Raw genomic sequence first — 16,863 nt, forward strand, 5'->3', positions numbered from 1 at the left:
CTCGCCGACGTATGTTGCTTCTCTAAGAAGAGAGAGACTATCCGCAAACCTTTGCGATTCTCTCTTGCGAAGGAAATACTCGAAAACCCCGAGAATCCATCCGAATCCCCAGATAGACTAGGTCCTGTCTGGGGGTCAGCTGAGACTTCTCGAGGTTCACGAGCAATCCCAACGCTTTGATCAAATCTAGAGTTAACTTTAGGTCCTCCAAGCACTGTCTCTCTGATCTGGCCCTGATGAGCCAGTCGTCCAGATACAGAGAGACATTTACTCCTTTGAGGTGAAGAAACCTCGCCACATTCTTCATCAGGCTTGTGAAGACCTGAGGAGCTGTGGACAGGCCGAAACACAAGGCTCTGAACTGAAAGATCCTTCCCCCCGTCATGAAACGGAGGTACTTCTTCGATGAAGGGTGGATCGGGACGTGAAAGTAGGCGTCCTGGAGATCTAGAGACACCATCCAATCTCCTTGTCGTAATGACGCTAGGACTGAAGCAGAAGTCTCCATGGAGAACTTCTCCTTCTGAACAAATTTGTTCAGAGAGCTGACGTCCAGTACTGGTCTCCAGCCTCCCGAGGCTTTCGCAACCAGAAAAAGGCGATTGTAAAACCCGGGGAGTTTTGATCCCGTACTAGTTCTATCGCTCTCTTGTCCCACATTTGTTCCACCATCGATCGAAGAGTATCCCTCAGCACAGGGTCCTTGTACTTGGCTGATAGTTCCCTTGGTATTGACGTTAGGGGAGGAGTGTTCAGGAAAGGGATACGATATCCCTTCCTTAAGATCGCCAATGAAGACGCGTCTGCGTTTATCAGTGTCCAGGCTTCCACAAATCCCAGGAGCCTGGCACCTACTGGTGCTTGGAGGAGAGAATCTTCATTTTCCCTTTTAAAGGGACGAAAGGCAGACCTACCTCTCTTCTCCGGAGCCTTCCTTCTAGTGGGAGGTCTGGAGGTCGGACCACCTCGAAAGGGCTGCACAGATGTACTAGGTCCTTTCTTGTCCGATGCAGAAACAGGTTTCTTCTTTCTTGCTGACTGCGTCAGAAGATCCTGAGTCGCCTTCTCAGTTAAAGAATGCGCAATGTCCTTTACTAACTGGAAAAGGGAAGGGAAAAAAAAGTCAAAAAGTACAGGATTTTAAGTGGAGGCGAATACAGTAGAGCTGCCCTCTGAGCATGAGAGACTGCCTTTGTTAAGAAGGCGCCATATACAGTCCTTTTCTTTAAAAGACCTGCTCCAAACAATGAGGAGATTTCAAAAGATCCATCCTGTACCGCTTTGTCAATACACGACAATATGCATAACAGGGCTTCAGGTTCGATTCCTTCCGAATTATGGGCTTTCTTGGACATCACCCCAAGGGGACCAATCTAAGAAGTTGAAGACTTCCAATACATGAAAGAGTCCCTTGAGGAGATGATCCAGTTCCGAAATTCCCCACGTAATACGTGCCGAATTGAGACTTTGTCGACGCGAAGCGTCAACTAAGGTCGAAAAATCTGCTTCCGTTGTAGAAGGGAGAGCAATACCCATATTTTCTCCCGTCTGATACCAAATGCCTCTTTTCCCAGCTAATCTTGCTGGAGGCATGCAGAATACTGTTCTCACTAATTCTTTTTTAGACTTCATCCATGAGTCTAAGGATTGTAAGGCCCTCTTCATCGAAATGGTGGGCTTCATTTTTTGAGAAAAGACGAAGGCTTCTTCGTCTTAGCACTAGAAAAGAGCGAGCGCGGAGAAGGAGGAGCGGCAGGAGTCAATTCGTCTCCATACTCCTCAAGAAGCAGGGTAGTCAAAACCTTATAGTTAGACAGACCCTCTCTCCCATGATGTTCATCATTCGAGTTTTCATCCAACTCGGTATCTACATGAGTCTCCGCTCTCCTTTCCGTACGTTCCTCTTCTGGAGGAGACAAACTCCTAATAGGAGAGGGGCTAAGGGAATGATAATCCTTCCTCTTTCCCGCTCTAATAGTCTTGGAAGGCGTCACAAGCTCCGGCTTCTCTTGAAATTTAGAAGACGCTTCCCGCTTGTATGACGCTTCCCGTTCGCCAAAGCAGTCCTGGCTGACGTCTCTTGCTGACGTCCTTGATGACGCTTCCGCGCTGGAAGACGCTCCGCTCTCCAAAGGCGTCCTACTTGGCGTCACAATATTGGACGGAGCGTCACGTCTATGATCCGCTTTCAATGACGCTTCACGTCTAAAAGACGTCTTACGTCTCTCTGGCGTTACGAAACTCTCGTAAGCCCCCGTTCTCGCTCTCGAACTCGAACGCTTCTTTTGTAAGACGTTTAGCAGTTTCACGTCTGTCTGACGTTCTCGTTGAGCAGGTGAGAGAGGACGAGACTTCTTAATTGGAAGCGTCACGTCCTTCCGACGGGGCGCTAAAAACTCCCACTAGAGAGGACAGTTGCTCTTGAACTGCCATAATTATCTTCCTGACGCTTCTCCACGTCCAGTGCATGACGCCTTTCGTCATCACTCGGGGGAGAAGAAGGAAAGGGTACTTCTGCGTACACGTCAGGTGACGCTGACGCTAATTTCGCTTTCTTAATAGAAGAAGGAGCGTCATCTGAGAAGCGCTCTGGTCTAGATCTATTTCAGGTTCCTTCATATGACGCTTCAGCGGTCTCGACAAGTTCGACTCCTTCCACCCTCGTTTAGGTGAGGGGAGAGGGAGGAGAGGAACGAGAAACACTCACGAAGGACGCTTTTTCTGTAGCGCCCTGAGCCGCCTGCCATGAAGCAGAGCTAGCTGAAGGGACGTCTGATCGTTGGGGATTCCCCACGACCTCCTTAAGGGCTTTCGACTTTCCTTCTCCTCTGGGCATGGGAGCTTGGAAGAGGTCTAGGCCTGGGAGCGTCGCAGGGACTTTTTTTTGGGGATCAAAAAACGCCCCCACCCCCCCTCCAAACAACCATGGGAGAACTCACTTCACTGTAATGCTCACTTTCACTAGCCTTACCTTTGAAGGTCAGCCATCTTGGACTTCATGTCTCTAATTGTAGCTTTCAGATTGGCGATTTCCGAGGGGCCGAATCCGAAAAAGCACTCTGAGAATGAGATACATAGGGAGAATCTACATCAGTAGGATTAGAATATCCGTGAAAGGCTCAATAGGCCTTGAACTCACACCTTTCAGACGTCTAACCCTATCCCTCTCTAACTTCTTCAAATAAGAAGTCAAAGTCTTCCACTCTTCTGCATTTAATCCCTCGCATTCCTTACAAGTATTATTAGCAGAACACTGAAACCCCCTACATTTACGGCATACAGTGTGAGGATCAACCGAAGCTTTCGGTATCCTCACCCTGCAGCCTACATTCACACACTTCTCACACTCACATTTGAATCAGACATACTGAGAAAAATCCAAAAGAGTTATTCCAAAAACAGTCCACAGTAGCGAATGCCAAAACACGATCCAGATACGTCACCAAAAAGCGAGAAACGATGATCAAAGGATGAAATATGAATCTAAGTCAGGAGGTAATAGCAACAATGTTGATACCACCGGCGACAGAGAAAATATGATAGAAAACGGGGATGGTTCCTAGTCCTGCCGCCCACGCAGGCCGGTAGATCACCTGACCTACCTGTAGCGAGTGCGCGAAATTTGAATTTCTGGCGGGGACGCGGAGTCTTAGCTATGTATATATCTGACAGGTAAGTTGATTGTATGAAAATGTAATTTTTCTATGTTTTAATCTGTGCTTTGACACTGTTTTGTTCACTAATAACTAAATCACCCACACAATATCATGTGCTAGGGTAGGGCCCTGTTACCCTATGTTAGGTAAGGTGTGATTGGTTAGGTCATTTGCAATCAAAATGAACATCACATATGTTCAAATACACATTAAAACTTAGGAAAATGATATGGATAATTTAATGCCTTTTCATTATTTTTTTGTCATGGTTACTGTTTTATATGTTTATGATATTTACTGTCCTTTATGTTTTTACTTTCATCTCCAAGGGACTGGTACTAGAAACGGCAGCCATTGTGCAGTTAAACAGGTAGTTACTGAACCAGAGGGGTTCTGTAGTAGTCCTAGGGGTAGAACTACAGAAAGCTCTGCAAGGGAGTGGTATTACTTTGGAAATTGAGTCATTCTATATCATTTTGGTTGCTTATCGAGAATTTACCATTATTCTTTTTTTTGGCAGACTGTAATTAACCCCAGAACTGATATGTTATTGTATACTGGCTATCCTAGAATGATATTGAGCATGCACAGTGTTATAAGGGAACTTATGGTAAAAAGTGGTTTCCTTCACCAGGGTGTCCATGGGGTTTCCACCCCCAGCTAAGTAACATGGCCTGTGAGGTTAGGTTTATGACAGGTCTCCTCAGCCAATCTCTTCTTGAACATACACCTCCATATGCCTTGTATCAGCACAGAACTATTCCAGGGTGGCCATCATAACAATAATGTGTCCGTTCTCTTTGTGTTTTACTGCACCCTAAATTCCCGTTCCCAAAGGGTCCCAGATAGGCTAGAGATGCGACGTTAACAATACCCGCCTGCCAATAAACACCACCACCTCCATCTGCAACACTAAAAATAATGGAAAAATTACAAATTTTTAATAAATTTGTATTTTTCATAGCCAACAAACCTGAGGTCTCAACCATATGATAATTTTCCAATTGCCAGCTGGTAACTGGTTAAAAACAATCAAAGATTATAAAGCAAAGAATTTGTGAGATCTGGCAACTCCTGCGCTTACAAGGTGATAGCTGGTCAGAGACCGCGCACCGTACCACATGACGCGTTCAGTCTTTTCCCTAACCCAGGAACTATAACAAAAGAGAGGGGCAGCTAGGGGTGGGCAATAAAATGTTAAGACTAAAGGTTTATTAGCTATGAAAAATACAAATTGATTAAAAATTTGTCATTTGTTCATATGCGGAACAAACTTTCGGTTTTAACAATAGGATGGACTTATACATACTTGGAGGGAGGTACAAGTATCCTAAACCGGCTGGGAATTAACCCACCTGACCATCCTTCCTAGAAAAACGAGTTCTAAAGGTGGTTTAATGCCCATGAGAAGATGGATAAAACGATATCTAACTACTCAGCCATCTGAGTTGAAATACAGTGATATATGAGCAGATACATTCCATCCAGGGAACCAAAGAAAATTCAGACTGTTCATATAACAAACCATATTAGCCATACAGGTTTGTTACCACTCCTTGCTAGAGAGAGAGGAGTATTTGCTACTGAATATGAGGTTTGATTATTTCAAAAACATAAAGCAAAACAACTTTCAATATGACTAGTATCTTACTCACCTGTTCTATTCCTCAACCCGGCTGTAGGAAGAAGGAACAAAGAGAAAGAAAGAGACCAGCCAACTCACTCATTCTCTTTTCCATACAATCATCATAGGTGAGATACAAACTGCCCTGTGAAGGACAGTGGGTAAATTACACAACTTATTGGGCAGCCACCACAGGACCCTAGGAAAACGTGTCCAAAGACCTGTGGGCAATGTCTCTTAGGTAAAATGAAGTGAACATGAATTGTCACAACCAGGAAGCAGCGTTCAAAATTCTATGAACAGCAGTTTTTCTTAAATGCCAGAGAGGAACTTATACCTCTGCCATCATGTGCTCTAGCCTGCACAGACTCGGTGACATAACCATCAAGAGCTAAGTAAGCCTGCTTGATTGCCTCATATATCCAGAATGGAATAGTGTTCTTGGAAACTTCTTTTCTTGACCAACCAGTGCTAGCTAAAAGTCTACGACACCTAGGTCTTAGATGACGAGTCCTTTTAAGATAGCATTGTAGGGTTCTGACAGGACACAGCAAGAGTTCTTCTGGGTGGCTTCACCGAAGGATTCTGGGTCTTGGCCACAAATTCCGGGACAAACTTGAAGGTCACAAACCCCCAACCCCTGGTATATTTCACATTATAACTCAGGCCATGAGACTCCCTAACTCTTTTTGAAGAAGCCAAGGTCAATAGGAGAAACTGTCTTTAGCATCAGATCTCTGTCTGATGATTGACACAAGGGCTCGAATAGGGTTCAAGTGAGACTTCTCAGGACAAACGAAAAATCCCATGCGGGAGGCTCGAGTTCCCTTGGAGAACAGGTCTGCTCAAAACCCCTGAACAACAAGGAGAACCCCCATGATGAAATGTCCACGCCTTTCAGACGTAACACCAAACCAAGCACTGCTCTGTAGTCCCTGGTAGCAGAAACAGAAAGACCTTTCTCATCCCTGAGGAGGATAAAAATAATCTGCTATAGGGTAAACAACCGCAGTCGATCCATCGTCATCGCGTGGCTCAGCCTTATTCACTCAATATTTAATTGGTGAAACAAGAATACAATTACATCTTTCAGCATACCATTCAAAAGATTGAAGTTTCGTCAACATAATGTGATGTATGAAAGCCCCATATGAACTAAAATAAGCAAGTGAGCTCTTCGTAAAATATGTTTTCAAGGCAGTTTTGAAATCCAATGTGGTGGCAGTCGCGTGACTGGCCGTTCTAACCACAAACAATCAACCATCTTTCCCAGCCTTCCCAGCACTCATTTGAACAATGTTAGCGTATATATATCTTTGTAACGTTTATTGATCTTACTCAAGATTGCAGTTGTAGTTAGCACAATAAAACAACATTTTGTTGCCTATATTAGTGAAAGTATGAAACTTTTTATTCCCGGGGTCTTGGTTTGAACTGAAATTCATTTTTACCTTGTAATCGGTGGTTTTATCCTTACTGCCATCACAACTGAAACTCCACAGTGCTTATTTGATTGTAATTATACACATTTTAGTCTTAATTCACTCAAAATTGCACTTGAACCATGTTGCGGTTCCTGGTTCCTAGGCCCTCACTCCACAAACACAGTTACGGGCAGCACACAAGTACATGGTTTATGAGGTGCAAAGCTTTATTCCCTTAATTTTTTACTTTTCTCATTTTTTAGTTTAACTTTACTTTGTACTTCGAAATGTTTATGTAATTCATGTCTATTATCCCTTTTTTGCAACCAAATTAACCCCCAAAAATTACAAATATTTCTGATGTACTTATGGGCAGACGACGCGATGAAAAAATGACTCGTCGTTGCCGATCTCATGGAGCTTCACAAATATGTTGATGCATTTACAAACTGTTTCCATGAATTCTAGTTGTCATAGTAATGCAGTAATGATAAAATTGCTGTAATATGTATATATACTACAAATAGATACGATAATTTCACTTATTTCCCTGGTTTTGTGTGTCTTATACCCAGTTTGGAGGGTAAACACATGCCAATTGACAACACTGATAAATACGTAATCGAAGAGCGCAAAGAATGCCGTAGTTCCCCTGGATAAGTAGTGGTTGGAAGTCGTGTTTACGATTGTTGTGATGAAAGTGCCCCAGCATCTATGGGTACAAGTGGTGTGCCGATTTAGCTCAGGAAATGGGAAGTTTGTTGACACAAGCGACTTCGCAAACATCGAGATGGCGTCAATCTTCTAAACATTTATAGTTGTAAGTAAAAATTTTGAAAGTGTCATGGGGGTAGTGTGCACTACGTTAGACACACTTTTCATTACCCTCTGTTTAGTCTTAAAATATGGCCTTAATTTCTAACTTTGGAGAAAATACTGTAGATCTGGGGTACTTATCCTAGACTATGGCAGTTGTGGTTTTTCTATGCAGTTTTACCTACTGAACAAGAATTTTAAGTAATATTTATTCGGACGACTATAATTAACCCCCAGGGGCCAGTACTAAACACGGCGAAATACATTGGACGCCCCAATCCCTAGTGGATGTCGTATCCGCGGTTACGTTCCTTGGAGTCCGTGCGGACTTCTGTAAAAATACCGAAAATACTTTGTTCAAAAGGAGAGTAGAGGTCTTGAGCTTCCTTCTGCTATCACCACCAACGATTCATGACTGATGACCATCTCCGGTATCAGGGCGTGTTAAAGTACTTTTTCGGAGGGTGGCCACAAACGCAGTATACCTAGTCAGTGAGTTTGGCCAGTCCAGTCAGTTGTTTACCCTAGGTAAATATAGGCTAGCTATGCAGAGCAGAGGTTTTGAGTGGCGAGAATAGGGTAAAAAAAAACGCATTATAACGCGTCCTGACATCGGAGATGGGGATCAGACACGACTTCTTGTTGGTGAGAAACGGAGCTAAAAGACCTCTATCCTCCGGGTGGCAGGACGCGTTATAATGTACTTTTCTTGGGGTTGTACACATTGATCGTACATGGTCCATCCCTGTACCATGCGGTTTTTTACCCTACCTGTCGGCGACACCAATCACAGTATTTTAATGTGTTCAGATTTACCAAATTATAATTTCAGGTCTAGAGAGTGACAGGGGTTTAAGAGTCAAGTTTTACCATTACTACCTAGGTATAGCAAAAATCTGCCTTATCATAAAAATACCACCAGATCCAAAAGCAAAACTGACATTAGGGGTTAATTGAAAAATATAGCTAGCTAAGTATAATATACCTAATGGCATGACCCTACTACCTATGTTACAACTCTGACGATATACTAAACACCTGCACGAACACTTGTCTCAGTTTACGTCTTGTGATATACCTACCTGTTAGGCTAGTCATAACTTGGGGGAACCAAATAGCTACTATAGTAGCCTAGTGGGTATGAGCCTAACTTACGGGGAAGGTAGATCCTAGGTACCTACCTAGGTAAGTACTACGTATGGGTCTGTGGTTAGCTAGAACTCACTATTAGATTTAGGGCATTATACTTTGAGGTGATAGCCTACATCGTTATATATCACAATCCTTACCAAGAGAATGTACCATGCAATTACATCACTCAGTGTCAGTGAACTTAGGATCCTTCGGCAACTTCTAGTGATGAGACATGAGGAAACCAAGTTGACATTTCACAACTCAGCTGACTAAGTTTGCTGACGTAAACTTCCATTTGTGAGTAATGTTTCACACATTGAAAGGGTAACCATGACTTGGCCTCTTCAATTAATAGCATTTTATTCAGGTTCACTTAAACGTATTCGTGCAATTACCACTATAATTCTACGTTAATCTAACATAGCAGGATGAGAGATAATACTACAAAATCCGTCTGGCGAAAGTACGATAATGTAGTTTTTTATAATGAATTTTATCAAAGTTTAGGCTTAATATTTGATAACAAGTATTTCATAATGCAGCCTAATCACCATAAAATAGATAGTCTGATGTTTAACAGCATAGAAAACGCCAGAGAAGTAAATATATAATTTGTAAAGTTGAGAGAATTGTTTTATATAGCAACTCCACATACCCAATTCTCGCATATTGGAAACTCATGAAACTCTGCTTAAGAAGTACGCATTTGATAATAATATAATTTTAACAGAAATATGATATTTACTCCACCAAACAATATATCACTGGAAATAAATAATGAAACGTTGTTTATTTTGTGTGAGGAGCAAATCTGACAGCTATTTCAATATAACATAAAATTTGCTAATATAACATTTAAACGTTCAATAAATTAAAATTATCAAATTACATTAGTACTCTTCTGTAATTTTCTTCGGATACGCTTACAGTAATGTTACGTCTGGCAGCACCATTAACCCTCGGAGCGTCACTATGCTTAACCGAAATATCATACAAATATCTGTAAGGTAACCCAACAATACATTCATCAGCCCTTGTACGGTATTAACAGGAATTGTCAAATTAATTCATAATCAAGTGGACGCAAAACCTTTGACTGAAAGTGTTTTTTGTCGTAAAATTCCAAATCGCCAAATTAAATGCTCAACAAAAACAACGGATGGAAATGATATTCCGCGCTTGTCTATGGCAATATGTATTATTAACAAAATCAGAGCAGTATAGATTTCAGCGTATCTATGAAAATCTTCAAGTATTTGTTGAACGTGATTTTGATTTCATAATAATCCCAGTTTAAGCACACAAGCGCAGGCGAGAAGGAACTACTTTTCATTGCGTGTGACCGTCGACGTCAGAAATGGTGTGCGGCCCTGTTCAGCCCAAATGAGAGAGAAAGGAACGAAAATGCTGTGAAAGATTGTTGCAGAGTGACCCAGATTATTTTGGATTTAATTCGATATATGACTATGGATGTGACTCCTCCAGCCTCACAGTGTGATAGTGCAGTGAATAAGCAATATAGTGCAATAGAAATCGGTGAGTTCAGTGTCGAATGAATGTCACAAATGATATTTCAAAGTGAAGTGAATTTCGCGGTCTAACGGAGTGTCTTTCTCTCTCTTCCAGAGCTGTACTATTTGATGGTCAAGTATTTATCTGCAGGACCGTGTAAGAAGGCTTATGAGGTAAGGGTTAGGTACTAGTTGAGTGGAATATTGTGGCTCAAAGTTGGCTGGGGCTAACACGTTTGTCCTGTATTTCAGGTGCTGAAAGCTGAAATCGAGGAAAATGAGGTGAGTTAGACGTTTGTAGCGTCTGTCAGCTGATGGAACACGTGGTTTTGTGTACATTCTCATATGCCGGTAGTAGGGAGGGGGTGTGATAGTGGGGTTTGATTCCCCCTGATACCTCTCCTCTACCTACCCCCCACTATTTGCCACATTAACCTTTTGTTTTTGTATTTTGCATTTTCAGTTACTTCCTAAAAGACACGATTGGTTGGGAAATGAGAAAAAGAAAACGTTTTCAGAAGTGGTAAGTACCGTGTATTTAATCCTGTTTTAGTTATTGCATGAAGATAGCTTTATTCATGACGAAATGGGAAATTATTGTAATTAAATAATGAATATCTAATAAGGGAACTTGGTTAAACTGAAATATGACAGTGCAGAGGGAGATAGGTTTCAGAGTACGAGTCAGGCACTTGGCAGACAGGCTTACACGGCAGACAGATGGGTGCGGAGTGTTACCACCTTTCTCAGTTTTCCTCTTTCTGTTTGTTAAATGTCCTAAGAGTTCCTGTATCTTTAATCATGTAGGATCTGATAGTACTTCAATTTTTATCGGAAAAGTTTGACTGGAAACGAGTTTGAACTGTATGTAAAAAATTGCCACAATATTACGACTTGGTAACATCCACTGGGAGTCTGCCAGCCGTTCTCTCTCGAGGCTGAGAGCCAATGGCGTGCCAAAAGTGTTGCGTCGGGACGTCTCTTTGACTGGCGATTGGTCGACAGCTTAGTCGGAGGCGTGGTCTGCTGTAGGGATCAATATCGTGCAGCATAGAACGGAAAACAAAGAACGTGCTGCAGAGCAATGCAAATCATTGAAATCTAGTGACTACTGCTTGATTCTTAATGGAAATGTATATGTATACAGATATTTATACACCTGCTGAAAGCAGCAGGCGATATGGATTTTGGTAGTCTGCTACTGCAAAATTCCTATTGCGTTCATTCTCCATCGATTGTAAACTGTTGGTTTACTTGGTTTATGTCCAAATTTTGTCGCTGTAATTGAATACCTCATTATAATTGGTGTTCTTTTGATGTCGTGTTACTGGAGATACCCTCTGCCATAATAATATTCATAGTTATGGTCACATATTGTCCGTTGTCTTCTCATTAATGACGATTATGTTTTAAACGTTTAAAAGGTCCTCTGAAGTGAACACCTTAATCAATTACCGTCTCACTGGTCATACGGTACGTATGGCATGGCTTCGGTAGTCCGGAATTTCACTGTTGAAAGTGTCTTTAATTATGGTTTGCCTAGATGGCTCGTGCCAGCGCGAGGACGTTATATATATATATATATATATATATATATATAGATAATATATATATATATATATATATATATATATATAATATATGGCATAGGATAGCTAGTTGCGCTGAAAGATACGGGAGAGTGATGTAGAAAATGGATGCCGGGACTGGCCTTAAGAACATCATGCACTTCTGCACGTACATTGTGAAAGGCAGTATGCACTGGCTTCCATAGCATGACCAAACTGGTGGTGAATGTTATATATATATATTATATATATATATATATATATATTATATATAATAATATAATATACATATAATATATCTATATATTATATATAATAATAAATTACATATATATTATATATATAATTACAATATAATATATATATATATCTATATATATATATATATATATATATATATATATCTATATCTATATATATATATATATATATTATATATATGGTGCCCATCCTGATTATAATTTACCGTCATTTTAAGATCTTGGAACTCCTATTTCTGTTTGACATTTTTTTAATAGAAAAAAAAAATATAACGTAAATAAAGATAGCGATTTAGAAAACTCGCGTTATCGATGTACAGTAACTGAAAAATAGTCGAGCATGTGTGGCAGTGGCTTCGCTCAGACCTGAGTAGCGGAAAGGCACCACTGTAGTTCTCAGCTAGCATAATGGCGTGGTTACTTCAGTGTAATTTATCACTATGCTTATAAATTATTAGTCATATAATTTATATATATATATATATATATATAATCAACATATTTTGTGTTGAAGCGTAAGTTGGAGTTAAAGGGGTGTAATTTATATTTTATGCTTATAAATTATTAGTCATTATATAATATATATATATATATATATATATATATATATATATATATATATCAACAATTATTTGGTTTGAAGGAAGTTGGAGTAAAGGGGTGTGAAGCGTAAGTGGAGTTAGGGGTGATAATATTAATTTTATGCTATATATATATCATATATATATATATAATATTTATATATATATATATACTTTATAATATTTTATATATATATATCTATTATCAAATATTTCAACATTATTTGGTGAAGCGTAAGTTGGAGTTAAAGGGGTTAAAATTGTAGTTGTAATGTTAATCAGGACAAATGGTGGTTGAATGATAATGTAAGGGAAAAATGAATGAAAAGTGACCTAGGCCGAGAACAAAATGGAAGAGTACATGGGCCATATAAAACTGAAGGAAAACTCATGATTAAGTAGAAGGTAGGTTACAACACAAAAGGGTACTACATTGTGTGCGATTACAAGTGAAAGATGATTTGGTCGAGAGAAGTTAATGGAGTAGGTAGTACGAGGCATGTAGTGAAGAAAAAGAATGGTTAGAGGTTGATTGAGTACATAAGTATTTATGATGAGCAAAAGGTAAGGCTAAAGGTGACAGAAGTGTCTCAAGATTTTTAGGGCCATCGCAATTTATATCATGACATAGAGGAAACAGTGAATGTAAAGGAGTAGAGATGTATAGACAGGCAAAAGGAAAGCTATCAAACCAGAAGTGGAGGGTGAACGACCCCCCCCCCCAGAAAAAAAAAATTCGGGAAGTCCATATTTTCTTTGACTATCCTTTTGTTAAGTCAAAGTATATAACATAAAGTAATGTGCATGTTATTGTTAACATCATAGATGATTCAATCAATAAAATTTAATAACTAATCTTAAATTTAAGTGCAAACTTACAACATTGTAAGTAAAATTCTGTCAACCAAAGCCAGTAGTACTTTGATTAACATCTAATCGGGTAGAAGGGCATAGACCGCATATGTACCCAATTTTTCTTCTTCATATAACTAAAATAAAATTTTCAAGTATTTCATCTTGAAATACTTGAAATTTATGCAATGACATTTGTAGAGGAAAATGCCCAGTTTTGGGAAAACGACCCCCATAAAAAAAAACTGGGTACGGACGGACATGTTAGAATGTGGAGGCGGACAAGTGACTGGTTTCGTTGAAAAGTTGGACTGAGAAGTGTGTCACCGTGTTGAATACCGCAATGGGTAGATTGCAGGCGATGCAGTGCTGATTTTGGGGGAAGTGACGAGAAACTAGCAACTTGTGAGTGTTTACAAAGGCAAAAGTTAAGAGTAGGTTTGGACAAGGCAAGATCGAGCTAGGATAGATTTAATGCATACTATACTCTTGTTTTTTTCTATATGTCCATCCGTCTGTGGTGTTTTTGTATGGTAACACTGCGTCCCGGGCTTGAAATAGTTACGGTTTGTGTAAGTTTTAGGTAAATAAAAGGATATCTGGGTGTACATTGCAAATGAAAAGTGTTTTAATAATTTACTGTATGTGAAGTACACCGTTAATGTTCGAAATAGGATATTATTATTATTTTATTATTGAATGTAACTATCTAAAGCCCGGGACGCAGTATTATCCATACGGAAACACCACAGGCGGATGGCAGATGGGAAAAAAAAAAAGAGTATAGGAATATGACGGGATAAAGTCAGCTGGTGATTTGCGTAGGAATTTGGGAATAATATGAGGGGGGGATTATGTTATAGCGCAAGACTCGTGAAGTTAGGAAAGTGGCAGGATCAGTGCTGAAGATTGGGAAGAGTAAAGCAAAGAGAATTTAGTAATAAATATGAATTTTTGGCACAGTACTGGATCTTGACATACAAGAATTGAGTGAGTGGTGAAAATGGAAGCACACAGAAGTGATGAAAAGGTTTTTGGTTTTGTGAAGGGGGTTCAGGAAAAGATGATGATTTTCGTATGAAAAGAATGGCACATGATTGGTTGAAGAAAGGTTTGTTCTATTTGGAAGAATTGGAGGAAGGAGAGACGGCACGAAGTAGCTTTTCATAAAGAATCTCAAGCGAGACTGCTTACAAGATAGAAGTGCACGGCACTGGAGGTATATGAAGTGGTTAATGTGTGAAAGTTTTCTGTACGATGTTCAGCCATGATCGAACAGTTTAAGTATGGAAGTGACAGTTGGTGTCCTGTATTTTTTTGGAAGCATTCCTGCAAAAGGGAAATGCTTCAATTGAAAACAATGTGCAGTGTGTGTGTATGCTCCTTTAATCTTCAGTAGCAGTGTGTAGACCTGTCCTCTTTCTGACACAGAGTATTGCAGTACATGCCTCTACTCGTATCTTGTACTCCCACTTGCAATTCCTAAATATTGTGGTCCTTTCGTGTCAGCATTTTTTCTTTCCACTTTGTCTAGTCAACAGTGTAGCATCTGCCATTCTGTGTATGTGACCAAAGCACCTTCAGCATTTCACTTACTTTTCTCAGTTTTTTTTAGTCTGTAGAAGTCACTTGATGCAGTTTTAAGTAGCATACTACTAGGGATGCCAATACACTGTGACCCAGTATGAGGAGGCCTTAGTAGAGGGTTGTGGCGCCTTTGATGGAGCAAAGTTCCGACTGATGTTTGGGCCTTTTCATTTAGGGTCAGTGGCAAGCACATTCAAGGTCTAGAAGGGTGCCAGAGAAGATAAAATGTTTGTGCTCGTTGCACAAGTTTTGTGTGTAAATGTGTCAAGAAAACTAGTACTGGATATCATCATTCGTATTCATTTGAAAGATTCAACCTCAAAGAGGGTGGATTGGTGCTTTGTGTTGAATTAGTTGATTCATATCTCAGTGTCTCCGTCCGTTACTCCGTGGATCTGGGGGTGAGTGATGGAGGCGAGAGGGAAATTGAGTGGCTGATGTTACGGGTGACTGAGGGTTAATGTATTTTTAATTGATTTGCTCATTGTATTGGAGTATCTATCGCATTTATTGTTTGTAGCAGCATGGTCATTGCAGTTAACATATTTAGAAACAATGCGGCTGAGAACCGTTTAACCAATAAACCAACTCTAGGCTGTGCCATAACTGTGTTTCACTCCTTTCCTCTCTTGTTTATATTATAATTTTACAACAATTTAGTTTTGTGAATATAGATAATGTTGAAAGATCGTGTCAATTAAATTCGACTCCTTTCTTGCGTGCGTACATTTATTTGCTCTGCATATGTGAGGCAGTTTTCCAAGGGGAAATTATGGTAGATTGACATTTTTCATAAGAATCAGAGTCATTTTAATAGATTATGAATAATATAACATATTAAAGAAGCTGCGCAGATGGGTGAAAGATGACAGTGGGAAGCTTTAGTAAGATTTGAGACGATAAAAGTAAGATGGCTCAGTGACTGTAGTACGAATGGAGCAGCTGTTGAATATAGCTTGGAGTAGAGAATAATCATCGCTGGTAATAGAAGACGAATAAGCAAGCCTATTGGGGAGAAGTGAGAGATGAAATACGCTGGAGCTCTGGAAAGAGTTTCGCAAGATGAAAGTGTTCCCGTTAAGTAAAGCGTGATTTAGAATGGGGAGTTGAATGCGATTGCAAGAAGTGAAAATGGGTGGAAAGTAGATGGATCTTGGTGAAGGTGGTAAGGTTACCCAGTGGTGGTTAGGTAGTGTGAGAAATTGAGAATCTGAAGCTCCAGGCTGCATGTTTAGTTAGCTTAGGTGCCTAGAGTGCAAGTAGAGTCGAGTGGTGCTGTGTATAGCCTGGTCGACACTTCTGCGAGCCAGCTTTAATTTAAACAGTGGATGTACTAAGAAGCCCTTGCATATTTTTTTTTTTTTTTTAAGAATTGTGGCAGGAGCTGTTGCTTAGTTTGACATTGGACCGTAAGGGGAAACACCTAACTGCTGTTCAGGCTATTTCCAGCAGTGGTGTTAATAATGATATTTTAATACTATAATACGTTAGAGATCAATATCCCCTGTAAATGGTTTGTAAGATAACGCATTATTTTATTTGCCACACATGTAATCTGAGTCAGTTAAGTTTATTTTCTCTTGTCATATCGGCACACTCATTCAGTTTTCTTTGTAATAAATTTTGGTTTAGACTAAGGCCAGAAACCGACATTCTCTTTTCCTTTGGTGTTTGTAGTTTAATTCATAACGTATTTTCTCCAGTGATCGATCCCTTCGTTTCCCCCCCTACGTTTTGCCCGTCTTGCGTTGGGTGGAGTAGGCACTTTAACATTTGTACCAACCACTGCGTACCTTGTTCAAGATTTGGTTTTTTATTTTGTTTATCCTCAAATTACAAATTCTCAAGAT

At 40.0% G+C, this 16,863-nt stretch overlaps 2 protein-coding genes across 3 annotated transcripts in view; one reads left to right on the forward strand and one right to left on the reverse strand.

Moving 5' to 3' along the window:
- Nucleotides 1–8,961, reverse strand: part of LOC135219109 (dehydrodolichyl diphosphate synthase complex subunit DHDDS-like) — a 49,246-nt gene extending 40,285 nt beyond the window's left edge. Inside the window, exon 1 of one of the 2 annotated variants that reach the window (XM_064255551.1) lies at nucleotides 8,810–8,961. In XM_064255551.1, the coding sequence (XP_064111621.1) occupies nucleotides 8,810–8,825 (16 nt within the window). In that variant the 5' untranslated portion in view covers nucleotides 8,826–8,961. The remainder of the gene's footprint in view (nucleotides 1–8,809) is intronic. The other variant, XM_064255552.1, reaches the window with a different exon arrangement.
- A 947-nt stretch (nucleotides 8,962–9,908) lies between these two features.
- LOC135220083 (bromodomain and WD repeat-containing protein 3-like) overlaps nucleotides 9,909–16,863 on the forward strand; it is a gene marked incomplete at its 3' end in the record, with an annotated part of 19,781 nt that continues 12,826 nt past the window's right edge. The window contains 4 exon segments of the mRNA XM_064257402.1: nucleotides 9,909–10,190; nucleotides 10,281–10,339; nucleotides 10,418–10,447; nucleotides 10,629–10,688. Of these exon segments, the coding sequence (XP_064113472.1) occupies nucleotides 10,115–10,190; nucleotides 10,281–10,339; nucleotides 10,418–10,447; nucleotides 10,629–10,688 (225 nt within the window).

This window comes from Macrobrachium nipponense, chromosome 1 (assembly GCF_015104395.2).
Source record: "Macrobrachium nipponense isolate FS-2020 chromosome 1, ASM1510439v2, whole genome shotgun sequence".
NCBI lineage: Eukaryota > Metazoa > Arthropoda > Malacostraca > Decapoda > Palaemonidae > Macrobrachium > Macrobrachium nipponense.